General features: G+C 45.6%; 1 protein-coding gene across 4 annotated transcripts in view; it reads left to right on the top strand.

Moving 5' to 3' along the window:
* The window catches only part of RUNX2 (RUNX family transcription factor 2), a 195,363-nt gene that overhangs the window by 117,759 nt on the left and 52,250 nt on the right, over window positions 1-25,354 (top strand). For 2 of the 4 annotated variants that reach the window (XM_085542312.1, XM_085542311.1), the window contains one exon: window positions 15,842-20,788. The exons of the other annotated variants lie outside the window; for them this stretch is intronic. In XM_085542312.1, coding sequence (XP_085398438.1) covers window positions 15,842-16,320 — 479 coding nt within the window. In that variant the 3' untranslated portion in view covers window positions 16,321-20,788. Of the gene's footprint in view, window positions 1-15,841; window positions 20,789-25,354 lie in introns of those variants that run through there. 4 annotated transcript variants of the gene reach the window in all.

The following is a 25,354-nucleotide window of genomic DNA, read 5'->3' on the forward strand; positions in this document are numbered from 1 at the left end:
TTTTCAGACAGCTGAATGTTATAATGGGCGTCTTTAAGCCCTTTTCATTTGCTTGAGACTGCTGTCAGGAGAGGAAATAAACAGGAAAAATGAAGGCAGAGGGAAAGAGTTTTGTTCCCGAAATAAGGGATTTAAAAAATACCAAAGAGAAACAAGTGGAATGTTTTTAAACAGAATGAATTTGTTGCTGATACAGGCAGGAAATAGCACACTCGAATATATGTGGATGTATATAGATATATTTTTATCTGAGCCTTTTTTTTTTTTTCTTTGCAATGTGTTTTATATTTAGGACACATATCGAGATTTGCATCTGTTTCCAGAACTTGCTGCTAACAGTTAGTAATGATGCCAAAACATACTTTGGTTCCAGCTTGAGACCAAATGATATTCAGGGCTTTTTTTTATTACTAATTTAGGGTCTGATATTAATTAAGGAAATTTTCCATAAGTGCCAGGCCTTTTCTGAAGAACTCATTAAAATTATATTAACTTAAACCGGAATCGCAGTCTGAGCATGTTTTGTAATGATTATTCTTACTGACTCTGCTGGGTTTTGTAAACAGAATGCTAATTGTTAATGGAGCAATCAGGCTCTTGATTCCAGACTTTCAAAGGGCCAGATCCTGACTCATTACCTATGTGGGCTCTCCTGGTAAGGTCAATGAACGCCCAACAGAAGGCTGTGAGGTTGAGCTCTCTGCTCCATCAATATGCAAAAGCATTTGATGTTCCCTTCATTCTCACAGTGCAATCGCTGCTGGTTTCTGACCTGGGGGTATGTGTGGGATTTCTGACTGCGTGTGCACCTATGTAGTATCTCTTCCACCTCTATTAATAAGTACTGTATTTAAAGAACTACTGAGGCCATGCCGAGCATCTCTTGTCTTTCCCATCTCCCAAGACCATCTCCATCCACTGCAGTTAGAAGTAAATAGACTACTAATATTTTCTTCCTCCAAGTCACCCACAGCCCCCAGGCCCCGTCCTACAAAGCTCTGAGTAGCAAAAGGATGCTGCATGTGGCTCACTCACACACTGGGATTTCATGGACGGGGCCAATGGGGGTGTTCAGTGCCATTCCGTATGTGCATGCAGAGAGGAAATCCAACTCCAGACATGAAATTCTGGTACATGTGGGAAATTAGATAGGATGACGGGGATCACTTCTTTTGCCCTTAATTCCCTGTGGCCTCGAGTCTTTGTTGCATTGAATTTTGTTCAATTAATTGCACAAGTGGAATTTTTGAAATGGTTCCATGAAATGCGGGTGGAGAAGAATTTGGTCCCTCTGTCTGTGACTGTGGTGGGTACAGGAGAGGCAGAAACAGTGCAGCTTAGAAGCCTCATTTTTGCAAATCCGATGCTAAAATGCTCAGTGGAAGAAGTGAAGGTGGCTGATGGTAGACATCGCTGTAGCTGCCTTGTCCTTGGTTAACGAGTGTTGTGCCAGACTGGTTGTGAGTTTACAAAGAGCAGTGATACTGGTGATACTTGGCTCTACTGGTGACAAGGAGAAGGTGAGACTTTCCGGCTTTCTCTGGCTGTTCAAAAAAGCGTGGGCAGCGATGAGGAGGAAGATGAATGAGATAAATGGGAGGTGCATGCCTTCACGTGGCTCATAGAGGATGTTATTAAGGGAGAAGGAACTATTCCATATGCATAAAGGGAGGGTATTTGGGGACGCTAATCTGCAAATCTCTTCATCTTTACTTTCAGACTGACTCAAAAACAGAGAGGGAAGGGATCAAAGCAGGTGATGCCTGGGACAGGCTCTCTCTTGTGGGCAGTGGAGGGTCCCAACAAGCACCAGTGGCTCAAAGCAGGCACCCACATGTGCCCAGCGAGCAATTTGTTGCTCCACACTGATGCTGAGGGTGATGGATGTGGTGCTTCAGCATTGCAGGAGGGCTGCACACAGCTATGTCTTCTTGGCTGGCTTTTTTGGGCATATTTAGCAATGGAGATGGCATAAAGTTCAGGATACACTGTTTTGCTTATAAGGAGCTTTGCACATGGGAATAAATTAATGGGCTATTAATGAAGTGAAGCCTGTGTGATCATCTGGTTTGAACCTAGCTGTAAGATTTCCTCAAATTAGCTCTCATTTGAACCGAGAGTTACCTTTTGGGGGAAAAAAATGAAAGAAACACCCAACAACAACAAACAACAAAACACAAGAAACAGCAAAACCTCGGTCGGTCTTCATTTAAAAATTTCCAGGGAAGCAAAATCCACCGCAACCTTTGGTTGCAGACGTTAATTAAGCTCACTTTGGAAATGTGGGTCTCATTACTAGTCTGAATTTGTCTGACTTTAGTTTCCACTCATTTGAACTTGCTTCAACTTCATCCGATGGTCTGCAGCACTGGCTTTCAGCTCTGTGCCTCAAGTGCGTTCCCTCGGGCTCTTCTGCAGCAGCGATGGATGCAGGGAGGAGCTGGCTGAGCATGGGCTTTCTGCAGGGGTCTTGGGGATGTTGGGTGTTGCTGGGGGCAGAGCTGATGGGACTTGTGTGCAGGCGGGGGGTGCACGGCACAAAAGCATTTTGGTGATGTTGGTTTGCCGTAGGTTCACTACAGTATGTCTAACAGGGGAAGTTCCTTTCCCCCATCAGCCCAACCTGTCATGCACTATCTGCTGAAGAAGAGCTGGTTTTGCCTATTGCATTGGCAGTTTTGAAAGAAAAGAGTGGAAAGTGTGTCAAACCCCTTGGATTACTCCAATCAGACAAAGGTTTGTTGAATGAAGAAGCTTAATTCTGGTTAAACAGCTACTGTGCCCGTTATATGGTTTTTTTGGTTTAGAGGAGGAAAGCTGGTGTTCTGCTTCTTCAGCCCTGCTGGAGAACATCACCTCCAAGCCTCCTGGCCGTGTTTTTCCCAAAGGAACATCTCTTTTTTCCAGAGCTGGGAACTGGAAGATGGTATGCATGATTTAGGAGGGGTACCTGCAACGCCCCTCTCATTTAGGTAGGATGAAGAGAGCTCAGAGTTGCTGGTGATGCTATATGAGTGGTTTGCACTCATTATTTCTAATGGCCAGGAGAGCTGTTGCCATCTGAACTGTAGATATTTGTGTGGTTTTATGGTCTTTTCCTTCAAACAAACACATTATTTTGTACATTCACTTATAGCCTAGAACTGGCAGAACATTATGAAGCGAACAGCGTGTCTGCACGGTTTTAGTTTGTGTTACTGCGTTGAGCAACGAGCTTGCTTGGAAGGCAGCACAGGTGTAGGACAAAGTGTGGACTGTGTCGTTTTTAGATGTCCAGTGCCTATATTTAATTATGTGCTGAAATTATGCCGTGTGTTGTTGAAGGCTGAAAAGGGGGATTCCCAGAACTGGAACTCAGCCTCCCTGTCACTCCCCTTGGTAAGGTCTTGCTCAAGGTTTTGGTATCACGTACCATAGTTTGGCTACTGCCCATGGTGTGCTGCAGTGATGGAGGTAGTGGGCCTTTGCTGGAGTCATTGCTGCCCATCGTACAACAGAATACAAGAGGGAATTGAGGAACCATGAATTGAGCCAGCAATGGTTACTCTGCATGGTAGCAGCTTCACTAGAGCTGAACTTGAGCAAGCTAAGGCCAGAAGGGACTATAAGGGTATGGTTTGGAGGAAAATAAAGACGTAGCTTTTCAGGGACAGCATGAAAGTAGTCCCAAAGCTGTTCATTGCAGCCTGCAGTGGGAGGTGAGCGGTGTTGGTCAGCATTGCCATTGGGAAAGCAGACAAGCCCCATCAGGCTGTGCTGGGTGGTTAAAAGTGGTTGCTCAGACCACACTGAATGCAAAGCCAGAATGTATACATCCCCAGGTTGCGTGGGGTTCCAAAGCTGGAGGCTTATGTCTGGATCTATTGCTGTTGATAGATCTCTGTGAATCTTTTTATACTATCCTATCTCCTGTACGTCTGTAGTGTTTCTATTGCCTGGTATAGACCATGTGAGGTTATATGATCTGTGCCCCTCTATGGAAAAAAAGGATCAAACATCTGTTGGCCATTGCTGTTAAGCGTAGCCAGCCAGTTATGTGTTTGCTGCCACTCAAAACAAAAATAAAACCCTGTCCTGAAGAAGGAAGAATCCCAGCCAAAAACTTCATTAAGGTTGAAGCAGATAACTTTGATACGGTTAGAAATTAAACCTAAAAACAGAGGAAGTCAAAACAAAAGTTATATAAGAATACATGAAAAATATTCTTCAGAAGTAATAGGAACTTATGAATGCATTCAGATGTTCCTGTGCTGTTAAGCTAGACTGCTGGCCATAAAGTGGGAGTCATCAGTGCAGGATGGTTTCTTGCTGATGAACAGACCTACTGCTGCATAGGGGTGGTCATCACTGACAAAGGGAATTAACAGTGTGAAAAAGCATAAACATTTGTTATAATCACTGATAGCAAAAGCTGGGATCCAAACGAGGGTTTGGAGACTGAAAATGAGACCTTCTGCAAAAGGTGGCTGGTTTACCAAACAGGGAAGGAAGCAAGTGCCACAAAAATGCCAGGAGGGCTGCCGACCCAAAAGCTGTGCAACTTAAGCCTGAGATGAAATGGCTCATTGGAAGAAGCGTCTCGCACAAGCTCCGCAGAGGAAGTCCCCGGGAGCTGTGATGTGGATACTGGCAGGTCCAGAGGAGCCACAGAGGAATCCTGGCAGTGGGAAAAAGGCACCTCTCTTCCCCCTTCTTCCCTCTTCCTCTCTCAAATATCTCTCTTTAAAGGGATTTTTTGTTTGTTTTTGTTTTTGTTCTGATTCCTGCTACAAGTCATTCCGTGATTTCTTTTCATGGGTGAAAAAGAGCGCCAAGGTGGGGATCTGAGTACCACCAGAGCCTAATGAGGAGCCCAATCATATTAGATTCCAAAATTAGATAGGAAGCTGGGTTTAAGGCTCGTCCAAACCCAACCAGTTCCTAGTTTGGCCTGCCCAACGTAGGTGGGCCAGACTGGTTTGGAGCTGTTCTGAAGGCTCCCTGCCCACATATGAACCTGTTCCAGCTGCCGTGGAGATGCAGCCCAGCGCCTGGGTCTCAGCCTCCGCCTCTCACTGCTCCACTCTGAGCTGCTTTCTCAAGCAGATGAAGACAACCAAAGATGGTACTGTAGGCTTTGTGTCCCTGCTTTTTATTTCAGATACCAGAACTGCATGCGGAAGGTTATTTCAGGCCGAGTTCTCTTCACTCTGTCTTCCACCTTTTGCATGTCTCAGTTAAAGAGCTGGTCATGGTCAGATGTCTTAGTGGTTTTACCTTTAACCTTCAACAAAAGATGTGGTATTTTCCACACTGCGTTACTCAGCTTAGTGACATGGACAATTTGAAGTGCCAGGCATCCATCTTAACAACAAGCAAAACCTAGTCAGGAAAGTCAAGTGATGTACCTATGGCCGCAAAGCACATCAGGGAAAGGAGTCAGAAAACAGCACAGTGCATTTGTCCTTTTAACAGCATTAATGAGTAAGTGGGCTTTATTATCTTCTAAAAAACCATGTTCCCCTCCCCCCCTCCCCCCGCTGTGTAATTATCATGTGCAGAATCTCCACAGTATATTTCTTTCTTACAAAGCTGATTAGAAGTCACCTGAATCTCTACAAAAAACAGAAAATGTGGAGACTAGTCAAGTTATCCTGACTTAACTACAGGCTGTGCATGAGATGGATGTTGGTAGCAGCGAGTACTTCCAGCCTATGGCAAGCCCAAGGCAGGGAGTTACATGAGTCCTCTCTTACAGAACTGCAGTATCTCACGTTCGCCATGAGCTCAGCCCACACGTGGGCTGTTACTGTGGTTTATCTGAGACGTGGTTACCTTGATTTGAAGTTTAGACATCAATAGTGATTTCAGCTGCTCGTGGCACAGCAGAAGGTGCCGTACAGCAAACAGCCCCGAGCGTGTTTGCAGTGTGAGCTGTTACTGACCAAAGCCTGTCTCTCCTTCTCATCACCCGTTTCCTGGGAGGATAAAAACCATATTCAGACTTCACACCCTGGAGAAGAAGCATGTATTTAGAAACATTCAAAGTTGGGCTGGTTGAAGCTTCTGCTCAACTTATGAATGGAGACGCTGTGTGGACAAGCTTAGGATGGACAGAGCCTTAGCTTGCAGCAGCTTGTCTTAACTTAGTAAAGAATCTGAATCAGGTCTGGAATAGATGAAAAAACACACAGAGGGTTTTACACTGGCTTTATGAAATGTGTTTGAGAATCATATGAAGTGATGCAATGCCGAACAGAACGAATCCAGTGCCTCTAGCCTCGATACAGAAAGGTATATAATGTTAAAGGCTGGATGTGGCTCTGGGCAGCTTGGTCTGGTAGCTGGTGATACTACCTACACACAGTAGTGGGGTTGAAACTAGATGATCATTGTGGTCCTTTTCAACCCATGCCATTCTATGGTTCTATGAGCTAAGCTCCGTTCAGCCTCAGAGCGGTCTGGGCACAGCTCCTGCTCCCATTGCCTGCACAGCCCCCAGCTGCTGGCCCGCAGTGAGCATGTCTGCTTGGCCTGCAGAGACCCAGCACATCCCAGGGGGAAGGACAGCCCTGGGGGTGGGTAAGGCTGGCAGCTGAGGAGGGAAAAAAGCTCTTCTGGAGGACAGCGTGTTTTGCATTGTTTAGATGAAGGGGTTTCATCTTTTGTCAGTGTCTGGGGGCTGAGGAAATGGCTTTTCTTCCTCTGTGCGCAATATTTAGTTCATGTCAGAAGGGAAAAAATCAGCCTATCATCTATGTCTGTGAGTTTAAGAGCTTTTTTTTGTGTTGCGTAACAATTTGTAGGGTTTGATTTTTGCCCTGGAAAAAAACAAAAAAAGCATTTTGAGAACAAGGCCCGAGTAACCAAAATATGTTTGTTTTTGTTTAAGTCGCTCGGCAGAGAAATCTTCTCTTGTCTATTGTTAAGAGAGAGGTCTAAATCAAAGGAAAATTCTACATATTCTAAAATATACAGACACCGCTTTGAAAGCGAAGCCAAGCAAAACTTTCAAAGAGCCCTTCTCCCTGATGCAGAAGTTTCGAGTTAGTGGAGTGAGCAGAGCTCCAGTGGAAAGAACCTCCGGAGCAACAAATGGCAGCGCCGCTGCTGCAGGCGGAAGCGGAGGAGAGCATTGTATGAACAGCACGGCCAGCAGCCAGGGGAGGCTGCAGTCTGCGGGGATTGTGTGCGCCGAGCCTGCCCGGGAAGGGCTCCGCACGCTGTGGCGCGAGGGCCCGATGCTCTCGTGTTGGGTGGTCCCTCCTCCCACAAATAACCCTATTGAAAACAGAGGGACTATTTGTGGAGTCATTTGTTTGTCAGGAAAAGTAGGGTTTGTAGGATACGGCCCCTGTTAGCAGCCAAATTCCTGGCTATTTTCTCGTGACCGAGATGCAGCTAGCTGCCGTAGGGATGCACGTAGCATCTATCCGGTTGCTGTTTGAACTCCTGCCACTCCGTGCTCATTCCCCCCATGCTTCTCACTTCCTTGGCCATCCAAAAATGACCCCAACATCCTACTGGCTGCTCTCCCCCTGGCCCCAAAAGGCCTTTGCTGTCCCATTTGGTAACAATTGCTGGTCTCCATCACTGAGCGCATCGCCTGCATCCCTGCTGCAGAGCACACCATGTGGGTGATGCACCGCCCAGCCTGGCACCCAGCACATCACCCCAGCCATAAATTCCCCATCTCAGTCAAACCTGAGTACAACCTACCCCGTGCCAGGGGACATCCCTCCTGAACATGGAAGGGATACATGGAATGGCTTGGGATGGCATGGACCCTAAGGAACATGAAGCTGCAACCCCTCTGCCACAGGCAGGGCCATCAACCTCTATGTTTAATACCAGCCCAGGCTGCCCAGGGCTCCCCTTTTGAGAGATGTGCTGAATGAACAGCTTATCACTGAGCTCCTGCTTTGGAAATGCTCTTAATTACTCACACATGCTATCAAAGGGCAGGCCCCCTCCCGCCCCACGCACACTCACACACGGTGCCGGGGCAAGCTCGGCGCCCGGAGCCAGCAGGGATTTGGGGATTTGGGGCTTTGGGGAGCTGTGGGGCCATGGTGGCAGAGCTGCTGGTCGGGGCAGGGGGAAGCACGTGCAGTAGTTGTATTTTTTGTGGCTCCCTGTTTTGGTAGCCATCAGTCATTAGTGGTTTCTCTTTTCTTTTTTTTTTCCCCTCCCTCACAACCGAAATAAGGACTGAAAGGGTAGATTTGTCCTCCTTCTTCTTTCTCTCTCCCTCTCTTTTTTTTTTGGCTAATCTGAGGCATGCTGCCACATCTGAAGCCACTTGGCTCATTATGGATTTCATGGAAACTGATTCCCTGAAAGTGTTTCCATATGTGTGTTCCCAATATATCCCATCCTCTTCTAAATGGGAGTACAAACTCGCACACGAGCTGGAAATGGCTTCAGGATGTGACAGAGAAGTCATATGACTGGAGTGGCACTGTGTGTGGCCCTTTCTGAAAGACACGGTGTCCTGTGTGCTGGCTCCCATCCTACAGTAGATCCAGTTTCAAAGAATATCTTCCTTCCCGGATTCTTAAAAGCTCTTAATCAAGAAGCAGCAAGAAATCCTCTGTCCTTCATCCTCAGGAGGGACTCGTTTTATCTGAACAGGACGTGAAATGAAATTTGGGATGGGGAGGAAAAAGAGGGGCTTGAAGGGTGAAAGTACAGAGAAGTGCCAAGGGCTTCCCTCCCCACCACCCGCCCCTGTACAACAGATCCAATGGCATTTCTGAGTTGCTAGCATGCAGTGGAAAAGTACAATTCATGACAACATTGGAAACAAATATTTATACTGGATACTTAAGGCACATTTTTCTTAATAAAAAAAAAAAAAAAAATAGAAAGTAATAGAGTAGACTGCTAGCCCCAATGTATATTATCTTCCCATTCACTGAATTCTTGTACCGACGTTCTCCATTGCTGTACGTTCATCACGGATCTCAGCCCTGTGGTTTCACTCCCTTGATGTATGCAGCACTGCTTAGGGTGCTATCCAAGAAAAGCCTCATGTTCCTTCTGATGCATCTGGTCTGGGGCTTGCAAAAACCAGCGGCGGCTGAAATCTGGGAGGCAAAAATGGGAGAGAGCTGAATAGTGAACAACGTGTGCCTACATGTGTGTTTGTGCCATGAAGCATTGCTGCCGAAGACTTATTTCCAGGAAACACAATTTTCTTTAGCTTCCAAAATAATACACGGCTTGCCTGAGATTTTAGGCATGCCAGGTCTTTCTTTGGAAATTCCACCAATTCCTTTCTACCTGAAGACAACCCAAGGCTGAAGGCACTGAGAGGTGACCGTGGAGCGTGGCAGCTCCTCACCGTGTCAGCCCAGTGGGAATCCATCAGCCACGGGCCACACCACGAGTCCAGGGTTCATTTCTGCAGGGCAGAAGTCTGTCCCCCTCCCATGCTTCTTGTTAGAAAGGTTTGTGATTCCTGCACAAGGGAAGCTTCACGAGTGGCAGTGTCTATCAACGAGGCAGGACTGACTTGAGCTTTTTCCCTGCTGTTCCCAACAGCCCAGGTGGGGTGGGCTCCACCCACCATTTCTACTACATGTTTGCTTTGAGCTGCCTCTTGAGGTGCAGAGTTGGGTGCCTGAAGAGCATCATCTCCTTCCAGCAGCGTGCATCCCACACAGACCAGCTTCTGTGCTGGAGCCCGGATTGGCACAGCATAGAAACCCACTTTTCTATTAAGCAGCTAAACAGTTTTGTTTGGGAAACATTCTCCTGCTGCTGCCTGCGTGCTGCTTTAATGGTCGTTGCTAATTACGTTATTTATGGGGTGTTTCTCCAAGCCAAAGGTCTTAGGTACTGTACTTCAAATTCAGTGAAAACATTTTATCTATGAATTAATCAGTGGAATTTAGGTGCCAAAGCCCTGCTACCCACTTTGCAGAAGGCACCAGCATGCTGCAGGTGCAGAGGGATGGCCAGAGGAGATGCACCAGAGCTGGGTCCTTGTGTGTGCAGTGTGAGGCTCCGAAGGGGTTAAAGCATTCCCCCCTGGCTTTTGTGAGACTGCTGTGCTTAATAATCTGCTGTTTAAATGGTCCCAGCTAGGCCTTGAAGTTAACACCTTGTTGAGGTGAGGGAAGGGGGTGGGGGGCAGTTCACACCTCTCCTGCCGCTATTGTTTGTAGGGAGACCTGCTGGCTGCTGCGAGGTGGGAAAAATGGTGGGGGGGAATGGAAGAAAAACTGTTTCCAGGAGCACCATCGTGCCTTCACTAAATGCTGCTGTGTAGGGACAAGGGACAAGAGAGCAGAATAAAACCTCTGAGCTCTGATGGCTCTGGAGGCTGAAACAAAGCGCTCAGAAATTGGGAAATCACAGCACTCACATTGCCTGTGCAACATGAAATCAGCCTCATTCTGCTCGTGCATTATATTGCAGATTTTAATTACAGGATCACATGATACTTTTCCCACGGGATTCCTGTCTCTTTCAGTGCTTGAGCTGGACAGTGTGAACTTAATGAGCAGCTCTTCAATATTTTGTTTTCTTCTTTCTTGTTTGCATTTCCCCAGGCCTCGAGGCCTTGCTTATTGCAGAGCACTGAGTTTTTCACTGAAGGAGGAATTCTGAATTTCTTGATGTGCTCTGCCCTCAGATTTCTGTACTTGTATACAGTGCAGCGCAGCGTTCCCAAGAATGAAGGAGCTTGCTTTAAAAAGAGCACGGAGACTGGATGTAACATGTAATGTTACTCACTGCTCTTTGTGGATCTGGGAGATAAATAGACAGCATCTCTATTATACAGCTCTGATAAGTGCCCAGAGGAGACCTGTGTTCCCCTGTGTTGTGATACAGGGGTGGCTGTGACATGGGCTGTGTCACCAACTGAGCCTTGGTGGGACAGACCCAAGGATGGGGTGAGATGTCCCACTGTGCCACCGGTGTTCATTGGCTCTTCTGAAAGCGAGGCTCAGCAGTCCTGAACTTCATCCCAGTCTGTGGGAAAGTGTCTGTGTAGTGGCACAGCCTCTTCTGCTCGTTTGTAGGCAGAATGTTTGTGATTTGCTCATATTTGGCTGGGTTTGCACGGCAGCGTCTCTCACACAACAGCCACTCTGATTCCAGAGTTCAAATCCTTACTTCAAAGTGTGGAACTGGTACAGCCTTTCAAAGGAAAACGGCTCAGAGTTTCAGATGAGTAAAACAATATATATATATTTTTTCCCAGCAGAAGAGTTTCAGCTGAAATTTTAAAAACAAATAAATGCATAAATCACAGTTTTGCCTGAGCCAGATGCCCGGCAAGGACACTGAGCCAGAACATTGAGCAAAGCTGCATAAGGCTGAAAGACGATTCCTCATGTAAAGTGTGTCTCATCCAGGTGGAATGAGCAGCTTTAGACAGTCCAATCTGCACACACCAATGAAGGGTGTAGGTGCTACTGGTGAAGGTATTTAGCTGCACGGAGCTGCACTGCCTTGGGGCAGTCTCTTCACTGACTTTCAATACCACAGCATTCGATTGGGTAGGCATTTCTCTATCAGACATATGCAGTGAGCGAGGGGTCCTTCTGCTCTTTCATAATGTGTTTATAGCATAAAGAGGCAAATCGAACTGCGGACATGATATAGCCAAGTGCAATATTTGTAGGTTACAGAGTTATACTATTGCTCTTTCAAGTCAATGACAGCTTGCTGTGCCAACAAGGAGTTACTCTATCCGCAGTTCATTATGATCTTTAATAACTGGAAGTGATTGGTCAAAGGGCTGTAAACCTGGCAGAAATTTGTTGCCCTGTTTTCTGCCAACCACAAGCATGGCTTATTCATTGAGAGATAAAGGTGAAGGAATGGGCACTGGCTGGCATCTGTAACATGAAAAAAAGAAGTGACCGATGCAGCCATCTGCTCTGTGCAGAGGAGCTGCAAAGCTGCAGCGGGTAAAGTTGGATTTCAAATGCAAACGCAAAGCCATTGCAGTCGGCTGCTGGCAAATTCCCAAGGGGAGGGTTTTTAATGAGGCTTCTGCATCAAAATAAGTGAAACCACATGGAATTTTAATTGTTCTCATTCTAAATCTGAAACATGCTGGCAAAGTATTCTCCAACCTAGTATCTTACTCTACATATTGGCACATTAGTGTTACCACGCTTCTGTCCGAAGCCTGTGTCCCTCAGAAAATGTGTGTTGCAGCCTGTGAATCACAGAATGGCCTGGGTTATGGCTGTGTGCAGGGTCACCAACCAGCAGCCCAGGCTGCCCAGAGCCACATCCAGCCTGGCCTTGAATGCCTGCAGGGATGGGGCATCCACAGCCTCCTTGGGCAACCTGTTCCACTGCATCACCACTCTCCTAGTGAGGTTACCCTCTAACATAAAGGTTTTATTTGGAAAAGATCTAGTTTGGTTTGGTGCTGGTGAACAGTGAGTGGTACAGGGATGAGAATATCTGTCCCTCTGCTCGTTGCTGTGTTTCTCCTTCTGGCAGCAAGGAGGAAAGGCAATGCTCTATGCAGAATATGGTTTCACAATGTTGTAGCCACAGGGTGGAGGATCTGTGCTTCACCCATTTATTACAAGCTATCACGAGAGTCTGAATCCACAGATGCAAATGATGTTCTTGCTCTGACAGTGGAAAAATTAACATTAATCTTTAATCCTGCTGGAGAGAGGAGTAAATGAATTATTTGCTTGCACTGTCATGTTGCTATATTGCCAATCAGCGCTGCTGCTTGTGTGCAACTAGATAGAGCAAAGCAGTGCCTTACCCAAAAAGCTGCTTATGTTCCCAGCCCAGCAAAGAGCTAAACATACATGAATGAATATGCAGCTGGGGTTTGCAAGTCAGAACCAAAGTCAGCACAAACACGAGGGGAAGGGCAGGAGGGTGATATAGCATCAGGGAGATGGCATAGCAGTGAGGACGGTGAGAAACATCTGTTTCTTTTCTCTTTTAAAAAGAAGTTTCTTTTTAAGAGGTTTCCAGAGTCATTTAGAAAAGAAGTTTTAGGATTAACACCATACAAAACAACTTCTGGCCTCCAAAAAAATATCTTTACATGCTGGGGATACAGAATGCTGAAGAAGGAACAAAACCCACTGCAGGAAGTTATAGAGATAGCAAAAGGCATTTGGGCAGAAGAAAGGTTGGAGGTGTGTGTGGGACTGGTGCAGACACAGCCATGAGCGAGATGAGGAAGCATTGTGGTTATTTGGCCTGTGGCTAAATAAGATTGTGCTTTACAATCAACAGTAAAACCAGGTGAATTTGCTGGGATGTGTAAGGAGGTCGGCACTAAAAATGCCTAAGTGTGATGTGCACAGTTCTGGTCATATAGAGCATGCATCCATCCAAGCAGTATTTGGATCTAGACCTGAAAATGAGATTGGCTTTTAATGTGTAAAACTGTGTTGATAATCACAGAATCACCAAGGTTGGAAAAGACCTCCAAGATCATCCAGCCCAACCATCCATCTACCACCAATATTTCCCACCAAACCACATCCCTCAATACCACATCTGAACGTTCCTTGAACACCTCCATGGACGGTGACTCCACCACCTCCCTGGGCAGCCCCTTAATGTTATAAAGATATATGTTTACATATATATATCAGTTGCAAAGAAACCAAAAATGCCGATGCTCCTCTGCACCCTTGCACTCATAACACTTCTCCTTTGATTGTAGAAGTCTTGTTTAGCTTCTATCAGAGTAAACTATAAGCAACTCTGTTCAAGTTGGGAGAGTTGCAATAACAATTAAAAAGGGAAAGAAGAAAAAAAAAGTGTAAGCAGTAGCAGATTGAACCTCGGTATTTTGAGCAGCTGGGGAAATTATGTTCTGGCCTTATATTTCCAGATACATATCAGACCTGTTCACAATATACAGGATTGAGTTCCAAAATTACAGCTTTGAATCTGGGTGGTATCGCCTCTGGGTATTGTTTGCAGTTGGGAACGAGAGCGGTTGCATCAAGCAGCAGAGTGTTTGCTGGGAAGGTACAAGTTATATTACATTCCACGCTGTTGTGGGTGATGATGGAGACAGACCCATGCACCCCTAGGTCACTGATTTGGTTCCAGATAAAGATGATAGTAATCACGTTGTCACCAGAGTTAAGATTGGGCCTTTACTGCCCGTCTAAGGTCCTGTGCTCTCCATATTGTGAGCTGGCACTTTGCAGCCCGAGTTGCCAGCTTGGTAGGTCAGACTCTGGGCTGGCAGTGGCCCAGGTCCCCAGCCTGAATCCATGCTATGTCAGAGCTTGCCCTGCTGCCACTGGGGTATCATCTGGTGGGATACTGAGCTGGAGGGCTAGGCTAAATGGGCTGGGAGAGCAGGGGAGGATGGTGATTTAAGTCCCAGTGCACCACACAAGGTAGCAGGGTTGGTGAATCTGTGGCTGTAAAGGCAAAGGGCTGCAGAGGACATGCACGTCCGCCGCCCTGCATGTCTGCATGGAGTAGCATTGCTGCTTTCAGACAGAGGCTGCGTGGGGGTTTCGGTGTTTGGCACATCAGTTGGCACCTAGGAGAGCCCACATTTTCCTTTCAAGTAAATCAGATGGGCAGTTCAGCAAGAGATGGGTGAGCCCTTGGGTCTAAAGTATTGAAGAGCTGTAAATGTGTTTGCAGTGAGAAATTGATTCTGTGATTTTTTCCCTCCCTATTAATACCTTGCTCTTTCCATCTCGCTCTCATTCACACACATGCACTGCCTGCCCGTGTACTGGCTGAAGTTGCCTCTGTCCTGCACTGCACTTCTCAGTTGGGCTTTTTCTGTTCCCCTTTGTCCCTTTTCCCACACCCTTTTTGTTTCCCTGCTTCTCTGGCTGTCAGAATAAACTCCTACCATCCCTTTCCCCTCTGCTGTCCACCCTGCAGTCTCCAAGCTGCTAACATTTGCTTCCCAGTTCTGCTCCTGAACTCTGGGCGTTTGATGTGGGATTCAAAATTAGGCAAAATGAGTTTACCCATCCCTGTTTTGCGTTAGAATCAGATTCACAGCGTTACCATCCAGGCGTTTACAGTAGCCCTAAACTGTGTGGTCTTTTTTTCAACCAGACTGCACGGGCTGTATAGGAAAACAGCTTCTTTCAGTAGCAGAGTCAGCGCTGGGCTTGTAATTTTCCATAGACAGTGAAAAGGAAAATTTGCATCTTTCCTAGCATTTTAGCAGCCCGTTCCAGTTTGCAGTACCTCAGATGCAACAGACACAATTTCCCACCCATAGGGATAGCTCAGCAGGTCCTCACCTACATAGGTGGCTTTAGGGCAAGGAGTGGAGCTCGAGCACCCTGGTATAACTCCATTGGTGTCAGTGGGGCAGCTAACTCGGTGTTGCCAACTGCCATACGTTTGTTACAAGCTCTGCACAGTTGCCATTTATTCTGATGGCCTCAGCTCGTGGGGAGCACGTGCTGAGGTAGAAACCCAGCTTTCAATTCCATCGAGACCACAGCAAACAGCTGGACATGGCACCCAAGCACACGCCCTCAAGGCTCAGAAAGCAGGAGGCAAATCAAACACGAATCTGCACTTATATTTTTGGCTCTCTTCAGATCTTGATTTTTGAGATGCTTTTTTTGGGGGCCTGACTTGTGACCTTGGCACGCTTTGGGTTGGCAATGCCACTCCTCCATTGACATCGGTGGAGTCAGACCAGGGACGAATCTGGCCCAGCGCATGTAGAAGAGAGGTGTATGACTCTGTTCCTTGCAATGTGTTATTGGGTATGATCTGCTGTTCTTTTGGGGGCCAGAAGAAGTGGGTTTTCTTTAAAAAAAAAAAATAAAATAAAATTCTATCATCACTTGATACAAAAAAATGGTATTTACGGAATTGTTTTCCCCCATCTTTTGTTATAATTTTTTAGGTGCTTCCGAGCTGGGCCCATTTTCAGATCCCAGGCAGTTCACAAGCATTTCATCCCTCACTGAGAGCCGCTTCTCCAACCCACGAATGCACTATCCAGCCACCTTTACCTATACACCGCCCGTCACCTCAGGCATGTCACTGGGTATGTCCGCAACCACTCACTACCACACCTACCTGCCACCACCCTACCCCGGCTCCTCCCAAAACCAAAGTGGACCTTTCCAGACCAGCAGCACTCCATATCTCTACTATGGCACTTCGTCGGGATCGTACCAGTTCCCCATGGTGCCGGGAGGGGACCGCTCCCCTTCCAGGATGCTTCCTCCGTGCACCACCACGTCCAACGGCAGCACGCTGCTAAACCCAAACTTGCCCAACCAGAGTGACGGTGTGGAGGCGGATGGCAGCCACAGCAGCTCCCCAACCGTTTTGAATTCTAGTGGCAGAATGGATGAGTCCGTTTGGAGGCCGTACTGAGATTGCTTCTGCCCGGCCCGACCTCTGCGAGCCAAAAACCCAAACGGTCGACAAACTACGAAGTGCCTGGCTTTTGTTTTACCTTTTTTTTTTTTTTCTTAAAAAAAAAAAAAAATTAAAAAAAAGAAAAAAAAAAAGAAAGAAAAAAAAATCGATAGATTTTACCAATGTTTGCAACTGTGTAGATGGGATGATAACGGCCATAAATAACACCAGAGTTACCAACAAACCACCACCCGTGTTTCAGATTATGTGGATCAGAGCTTTTTTTTTTTTTTTTTGGAACCGTTTTACCTTCTTTGATATTTAAAATGTACTTTCTATACACACACAAAGAAAAATAATCACCCCCACTTTTTTTTTTTTTTAACTTTTTTTTTTTTCGTGTCACAAGCATTGTAATGAATAGTGAGTTCTTTTGCCAATGAGGAGAGAATGGACTCCCCAGCTATCAGGACAAACACAGCGATGCAAGGCAAAGGCTGCTCTCCCTCTCATGTTTTAAAAACTCATCATGAACTCCAAATACAGTTGCAATCATACAACGATGGGACCCTGCTCAAACACCTAGTGCAATTCGACTAGCTTGTATTGGTGCACATAAGAAGGAAAGCAAAGATCAAGTTGCTTCCAATTTACTATGACACGTTCAGATGAAAATAGCTGTCCCAAAACTCTGATTGAGCCTTGCTGCAGATAACAGTTGGAACTTCTCTGTGTTCACTCCTTTTTTGTTTTGTTTTTGGGTACTTAAAGAGAACAAGTCTTCAAGTTAGGCTAGACAGCCCCAGGGTTTCCTTTTTGCTTTTTTATCCATTCGTCTTCCTTCGATTAGCCAAAAACCAAAAAAGAAAACCAAAACCTTTAAAAACAAAAAGTTATTACTTATGCAAAATATGGAAAAGGCAATATATATTACTAGAGCCAAAAAGGTATGCATAGTATTTGTGTTCAGCTACGTTCTTTTTTATATTTTTTTTAAATTATAAGTGTGTAAAATTTGAGGTTGTTTGCAATCATGAATCATCGTATAACTTTAAAAGAATATTTATAATTATTTAATGACGTTTGGACCCTTTAAACGTTTCTTAATGTAATGATATATTGACTTCGGTCTCTAAAAGTGGTTTGCTGTTTTGAGGGTTTTTTCTTGCTTTTTTTGTTTGTTTGATGGCCTTTTTATTTTTTTTTACATTTCTACCATGGTGTGAACCTCAAAACTTGACCCAACTCTGAGAAGCAGTCCCAGTGTGAACCGCTTTACAAGGTGACTTAAAATGAACAAAAACAACCCAAATGCTTCCACACCAAATGGTTTTGGATGTAGGATCTTCTTCTGTAACTTATGAAGGAAATACTGTGTTCAGAATATTCTATTAGCTGTCTGGTTGCCTTCAACACAGTCTTGCCTTTTGATCAGCAGTTGTGGAGACACTGGAAAAATGGTAGGAAGGAGGAAACATTTCCTACCCTTCCGCTGATTTCTTCCTCTCCCAGGATTTTTCTCAGAACTTCCAAATTTGAAAGTATTCATATTTAAGACATTCTCACAGCATAGTTTGAATTATGATAGTTTGTTGGGTTGTTTTTTTCCACAAAGAAAAATCAAAACCACGTACTATAGAAATAACAAGTTGTTACGTTTCTCAGAAATGGGAGTAAGGGGGAATTGGTACAACCTTTTCTTCCCCTTGAAATTTCAACCCTTTCTATGGAATAAAAAGGTTCAAAGTTGAGACAGAAGCTTCCCAGCCAGGAATCACTGAGCACTAGCATTTAATGCTGAACTCCTAAAGACGTTGGGTTTACTTTGCCATATTAGAGAAACAAGCACAAACTTAGCAATACTCTGCTCTTCAGACCTGGTGCTGAAGACAGTCACCTTAAGGCCACCCTGGGGCTCCCAGGCGTGGTACACTGACACAGGGAGAATGAATTTAACCTGTAAACCTTAAGCCAACCTGTCTGCTGCCTAAGTGCTCACTGGAGGTGTATGAATTTTGTCCAGCAGGTTGTTTTTCCCTTGCTTGGTGGGGCTGCCCAAGCCTGGCATTGGCTTAGCCCTTCAGAAGGGCTACAAACCTCCCCTCCTGCCCTCAGCACAGCCATAACCTACGGTTGGGTTGGTGTTTGGATTGATGGCCTTTAAGGTCTTCACCAACCTGAATTATTCCAAACCTAAGCATCCTCCTCAGGGGCCGCTGGCCATGGTGACGCTCCTTGGCTGTGCGTGAGCCACCTCCAGTTATCGCAATAAATCCACAGCAGGCATAGCCACACAGAGCCACGAGGACACCAACACCATCCCTGTTAGTTGATAGCAAAGCTGTTAAACTACAACGAGTCATCATTAGCACTTATTAACATTCCTCCAACCTACGTGCTCTTAAAAAAAGTCTCTGCCTTCTAAAGGTTGTATACCAAGTATGCTTAAAGTATAAGTAAGACACTTTTTTTTCTTTTCTAATAGTTTTCCTTCAAAGATGGAAGCTGTAATTGATTCTATTTATTGTTGGTTTGTGGTAGCTTGAAGCATACCACTGTCCATTTATTTGTAACTGTAAAATACGTTTGTTAGTCTCAGCAGCACTTAAAAAGCCAGTGTCTGGTTACACATTTCAGTTTTGGTTTTTGTTTAGTAAGCAAGAGAAAAAGATGTACTGCCAGTGCAAGCTGTTTCCTATTTAATAAAAGGTACTATATTTGTACATTATTTGTTATTGCTGAGAAGGGCTTTTTAAGGTTTACTGTATGCATATTAAGTAATTTTTAGGGTGCTTTTGTGTTGAAATGTTGTTAGAGTGGCTGCAGGCAGCAACCCAGATTTTTTTTTTTTTTTTTAAAGACTTTGTTGTAAAATTCAAGCACTTGGTTTTTGTTTCTGGATAAATCCAGCACAGACCAGACTTCTGTTTTGCTCTGTACCGACAGAACTCTGCCTGAGCCCCCCTTCCCCCAACATGGTTTTTAAGGCGGGCGATAGGGACAGAGCGCCTTCTCCACTTGGGTGAGGAGCACATCCCAACCCCTGCACCCAGCTCCCACTGCCGTGTAGGTGCTGTCTGCTTGAACAGATGGGAAGGAGAGGATTTTCTAAGCACCTGTGGATGGAGGAGCACCAGCCCACTGACTTCAGGGAGACTCTGTGCTCCCCACACCTCGTGGTGCATTGGGAAAACTTCTCCTGCCATCAGACAGCAGCCAAAGGGGGCTGGCGCAGAAATGCACATTGAAGCCTTTGGAAAGTGTTTCCAAGTTCACTTGGAGATGCTCTCGATTCAGGATTTCAGACCAAAAAAAAAGAAAAAAAGAAAACCAACCAAAAAAAGACACGTGTCGTGTTGTTATCTTACAGGATTATTTTGCAAGGTGCTTAGCATCAACAGAAAGGAGCTTTCTCTCAGAGGTACGACAGCCCTTCCCTTCAACGAGTGCAATTTTTGGCACTGGCCATCGATGTAACAACCAAAAAAAAAATGGCCTTTGTGACTCTCCACCTCTTACCCTACCAAAGATTAACTCCCAGCAGTGCAGCATGATGGCCCTTTTGCCTAACAGAGGACTGAATCCTCCTCCCCATCCTGGCGGGGTAACCTGCGCGGTGCAGGCAGGTGGGGATGAAGCACAGTGCATTGTCCCACCTGCTTAGCACAGCGCTGGTCATTCCTTCTCCAGTGCTGGCCGTGCTGCCAGCAGCCCTGTGCAGGAGGTGCCAGGCATGACAGTGCCATCTCAAGCAGAAGTTGTGCACTTTGGAGCTTATCAAAGCCAGGAGCTGCCGCTGGCCACTGCCAGCAAGCCATGAACAAAAGCAATAACCAAACCCAGACCAGCCATGAATGCGAGATCAAAGGAGCCCAATTCTCTGAACCCCAGAATTTCTTCTTGTTTTTAAATATAATGCATTTCATTTTAACATCTTTTTTTTTTTTTCTGAGAACTTTTTTAGATGTTTGTTTACTTCCATGTTTACAGATAACTCTATTTTTTTTCCTTTTTTTTCCTTTTTTTTTTTTTTTTTTTTTTTTTTAATGCAGTACTTCTAAGTATATCAGCCAAAACCATACTTCTACAGTAACTTTTGTTTTAGGTTACGAGTGACATTCCGTCTCTTTTTTTTTGTTCTTGTTGTTGTTAAATAATGCTTTACCAGTCTTGAGTTTCTGCCGGAACAACATAATTTGTAGCATTTTGTGTAAATACAAGCTTTAATTTTTATTTTTATTTTTAATTTTTATTTTTTTTTCTCCAACGCTGTCACCGGAGGTTTGCTTTTCATGCACATATTGTACAAACTCATTCTGCTTGATGCCACAGACGATGATTGTGGACCGGTTTACTTCAACTTCAAAGGGACTATTTGTATTGTATGTTGCAACTGTAAATTGAATTGTTTGGCATTTTCTCATGATTGTAATATTAATTTGAAGTTTGAATTTCGTTTTAAATAAAATGGCTTTTTTTTTTCTTTTCTTTTCTTTTTTTTTTTTTGTTAATATTCTCTGCTTCTTTTTCTCCCGCTGTCTCCTCCCAGCTGTGTAAATTGCTTTCATGACCAGGCAAAGCTGTTGAGCAAAGTTAGGCTGCAATGGGACTTGGTCCTGGCCCAACAGGGGTGACCCCTTCCATTTCTGCAGCACTGTTAAGTTTCTGACTGAATACAAACAGCTGATTTCCATGTCTGCAGGTGGTAATGGGCACCTCCTAACCCTGATCTCAAATGTTGTTTTTCTTTCTGAGTCTGAAAACTGTCAACAAACGTGTTTCCTAGGAGAGCGCATCTTGCTAGGCTGTTAACTCTGAAACCTAATGACTGGCATTACAAGGGGCCTTCTGGTGCTGTGGGGCTGTGGGAAGAGCTTGAAGTGGGTAAAGCTTAGGTAGATCTCCAAACCGGGCGGAGGGATTTGGGTTTATGGTGCTTGTCCAGGATGGGGGTTGCAATATCCTCACCTCTTCCTGATCAGACCCAAGGAGTTTAGTTGCAGATAACCTTGTGATTTGCGTGGCATGAGGCCACAACAGTTTCCAAGCAGCAAAAGACATATATGGGCAGGGAGGGGGGCTGGGGAGGAGGCCATTCTTCCTCTGGCCTCATGTCAGGTTGGAGGAGATGCTGGTAATGAAGGCAATGCTCAATTCACCCAGAGCTGTCTGCAGGAGGAGAGGAGAGGACTGGAGTTGTGTGCCTGGTTTCATAGCAAGTTCTTTTCCTTCCCAGATATTCCTTGAGTCTGTGTGTGAAACGGTAGCACAGAAGTATGAGGTTCTGTTCATCTCAAGAAACCTTTTACTCTGAAGTTCAGTGAGGAAGCTTGAATATCACTAGTACTGATTTTGTAAACCCTGTTTGCTTTACAGAGGATCTGCACACTTCTTAAGTGGTAGTTGAAGACAGATAATATCTGGGGGGGTTCTGAAAGCAATTCCATCCCAGCCCGTAATCTGGGTCTTGATTTCAGGGAAGCTTTATCCAGGACTTAGGGCGGTGCGGCTTGATGTACTACCATATGCCTTGTTTTGGGGGGGATTGCTGCTGTAACATTAGTGCTAGGACTTCTCTTGCCTTCACCTACAAAGGCCAATCACTTTAGCTAGTCAGAGCACAGGTGGGGGCTTGTTATATTCCTGCTTTCCTACATAACCCGCATACTCATAAAAGGAAACAATTCCTCACAGTCTGGCTGGTCAGCAGAGGTGGAGGGAGGCTGTGACACCTCCATCCTTGGAGACCTAAAGGACCCAACCAGATAAAGACCCAGTCTGACACAAAGCTGAGACTGCTGTTGCAGGAGGTCCGTCTGGAGTCCTCCTGGTGCTCTCCAGCCTAAATTACACCCTGGTTTCAGGAGGTGGGGTAGGGGCTCTATGCTGCAGGTTGTTATTTAAGCTAAAAACCAGTTGCATGATTTTTAGAAGGAGTTTTGGCAGGATGCATTTCTTGCATGAACAGGTTACTGAGGAGGTAGAATAACCCCTCTGCCTTTTATTGGTTTTTGGCCCTTTTTTCCTGGTATATCTACTGCTCACATGGCCAACACAAGGACTGAAAGAACCAAACCATCATTCTGATCCAGTAGAGTGATTCCCACAGCCTTTCCCATACCTTGTACCCTGAGTACCTTTTAGGAGGTACTGCTTTTGGTTCCTTTTCCCTCTCATATCTTGAGGAGGTGACTCTTGTCATGCCTTAGCCAGAAATTAGCCACTTTTGAGACAAAATGAGCAGTGTTACTCATACAGTGACATGTGGAGTGGTGGGGGAAGAGCAAACTCAGAGTACTGTTGAGAGATAAGACTTAAAGATGCTTCCTATGACGAGCAATGACAGCTGTCATTCCTCCCTTTTAGCGTGAGTAAATAATCTCTTGCTCTTGGGTTGTCAGGGCTGAATGACTGTGGATCACAGGGGTGAAGACTTACAGCCCTTAAGGGGAAGCAGGAGATGGAGTTGTATCTGACATTACAACTCAGCACCTCACCGTGTTGGCACCAAATAATGCAACCTGTGTTTCTAAAGCTGACTGTGTTAACCAGGTCGTATGTGGTCTTGGATTTCCCTCTTTGATACTAACTTCCAGATTTTGCCTATCTGGAGCTCCTTGTCTTACCTGTCTGAAGCACTCCCTGAGCTCCCCGCACTCCCACTGCCATTGCAGTTGAGGTGAGAGAATAAAAGAAAACCCTTAGAATTATATTTGTGATAACTTGTAAAGGAAACACAGATTAGTTTTGGTTATGTAGCTGAAAAATTTCATCTCCAGCTGTGATTTTCCAACAGCTCTGGATGCCTTTTTTTTATACCTCAGTTTCCCTAAACACAAACCACGGAGTTTACTGTTTTCCTACTTTGCTGAGCCCTTCCACGCACTCTCTCATTGTGAGTAGAAGCTTTGATTTTCTTTCTGTTTTGTTTTGTTTTGTTTCTTCTTATTTAGCTCTTTTTACTACAAATCCAGTGTTTGGTCTCACACCATTGGATAGTGTCCTTTGAAACAGCACATTTCTAAACCACATGTTTAGAAAAATTGACCCAGTTTCCAGGCTGCTGATCTGGTCAAAAACAATGTGGAGCAGGGGCCAAGTTGTGCTGCCTCAACAGATTTCCTCCGTGCTCGCAGTGGGGCAGGAAAAGAGCGGAGAGGAGCCGGGCTGCAGTCTGTGAGTGCTTGGCCGCTCCTTGGCAGCGCTATCAGGATGAGCAGCTGCAGCTTTGGGATGTCCCAACTCTTGGGGAAAGGCAAACAACCCTGGGAAAGCTGATGTGATGCAGCAACTTGCCAGTGATTAACAGTCCCCACCAGGCCAAACGCAGGAGTGATTGCGCCAGCAGAGATCAGCTACGGTCCCTCTATTAATAGACCTGTGGATTTGGGTGCCAGCGTTTCCCAGCCCATGTGTATTGGTGTTGTTGATGAGGGATCACGGTAGCTCTGGCTGGAAGGGGTCTCTGGAGGTCTCCTGCTCTGAGGGAGCTCTGTGCGGAACCACCACTACCAGAACTGCTCATCTGGGCTCTGTCCTGGCAGTGTTACTGCCTCCCTGGGATGGGGATGGAGATTGACTGTGGTGTGGCACTGGCACATGTTGCCCAGATATGTGGTTGATGCTCCATCCCTGCAGAATGTCAAGGTGAGGCCTTCAAAGGTCCCATTCAACTCTAAGGATTCTTTGATTCTCTGGGACCATCCTGTTTCCACGCCTCTCAACCATCCACCCCGAACCTCCCAAAATGCAAATCTGTGGCTTTTCCCCTGACTCCCCTCCCCATCTCTGGGTTTGGACACGCATGTCTTAAAACCTTGTCACATATCTAGAGGAGGCCAGCACTTAGTGGCCTCCCCTTCCCATCCCTTCATCTGTATTCCTCCAGGCTCTGACTTGTGAGCACTTTAAAAATAAAGTCCAAGCCTAAACACCACAGCAGCCCTCCCCGGTTTGTTTACTTCTTCATTTCCGCAGATGAAGAAAGAAGCCCTTAGCAGCTTAGAATGATGCTGTGACATCCAAATGCTGCCAGGTAGCTCCTTTCAGGAGAGCACCGCTGCTATCCCTGCCCAGGGCAGGCTGGGAAATGCCAGGAAACAGGAAAGAAAAGCAGTGTCTCTGTCTGCAGAGAGGGAAAAAATAATGGGGGAAAAAATAATAGCAAATAATAATCCAGACAGATCTCTGGAAACCTGACTGTGAAGGATCTTCTGTGTTCATTGCCAGTAGTGGTGTCCTCCTCGCAATGCAGGATGTTCTCATCTTTTAATAACAACCAGGCCAGATGCTACAGTCTATTCTGCAAATGCTGCACAAGTGAGAAGGGGAACAGCTGACTTCTGTTAAGAGCAAACACAGAGGAATAAGCCAAAAAGTATGAGAAATCTACAGAGGTCTTTCTTTGTAACCCCTGTTTGGCAGCAGGACTTATACGTAGGGACTGATATCCCATCTGTCCCCGTGCTGCTCAGCTCACAGGTTTGGGGCTCAACACCAGCAGCAGAGATTGGGGGCTCTACTCACAGCCTTTGGTTTTGTGCAGCTGTAGGAAGTGCCAGTGGATGAGGGGTTTGCTTGGCTTGCTCCTTGCCGTAGATATTGGCAACATGGTGTGTAGAGGCCAGGGATTTAAACTGGCATCTTTGTTCCATCTGTTTTCTACTTTCCCCACCACTCTGTTTTCTTTCCTTAGTCCATTTGTCTGGAAAAGAGTATTTCAAACTACTCAATAAAGGATTGTCTTTTTATAAGGTATTGTGCTGGGCATTAAGAAAGGTGCCTCTCACTCTCCTCGCAGTTCTCCTTCCATCATCTTGTCCTTATTTCCTCATGCAGTGCCCTCCAGGCATGGATCTTCAAAATCACAGTAAGATCCCTCATGTTGTAATGCGCTTATAGGTATTGGATGGAAAGTGTTAGGGAAAGTTGGGCAGGCAGTAACATACAATACCTTTTCTATTTCTATTTCATTGTCAGGCAGTGACCAAGAGAAAAAAGAGGGGACCGTGCCTCACGTTCACACATTTTTCTCATACTGACAGTCCTT

This window comes from Coturnix japonica, chromosome 3 (genome assembly GCF_054131305.1).
Source record: "Coturnix japonica strain WE chromosome 3, WE-NBRP24, whole genome shotgun sequence".
Lineage (NCBI taxonomy): Eukaryota > Metazoa > Chordata > Aves > Galliformes > Phasianidae > Coturnix > Coturnix japonica.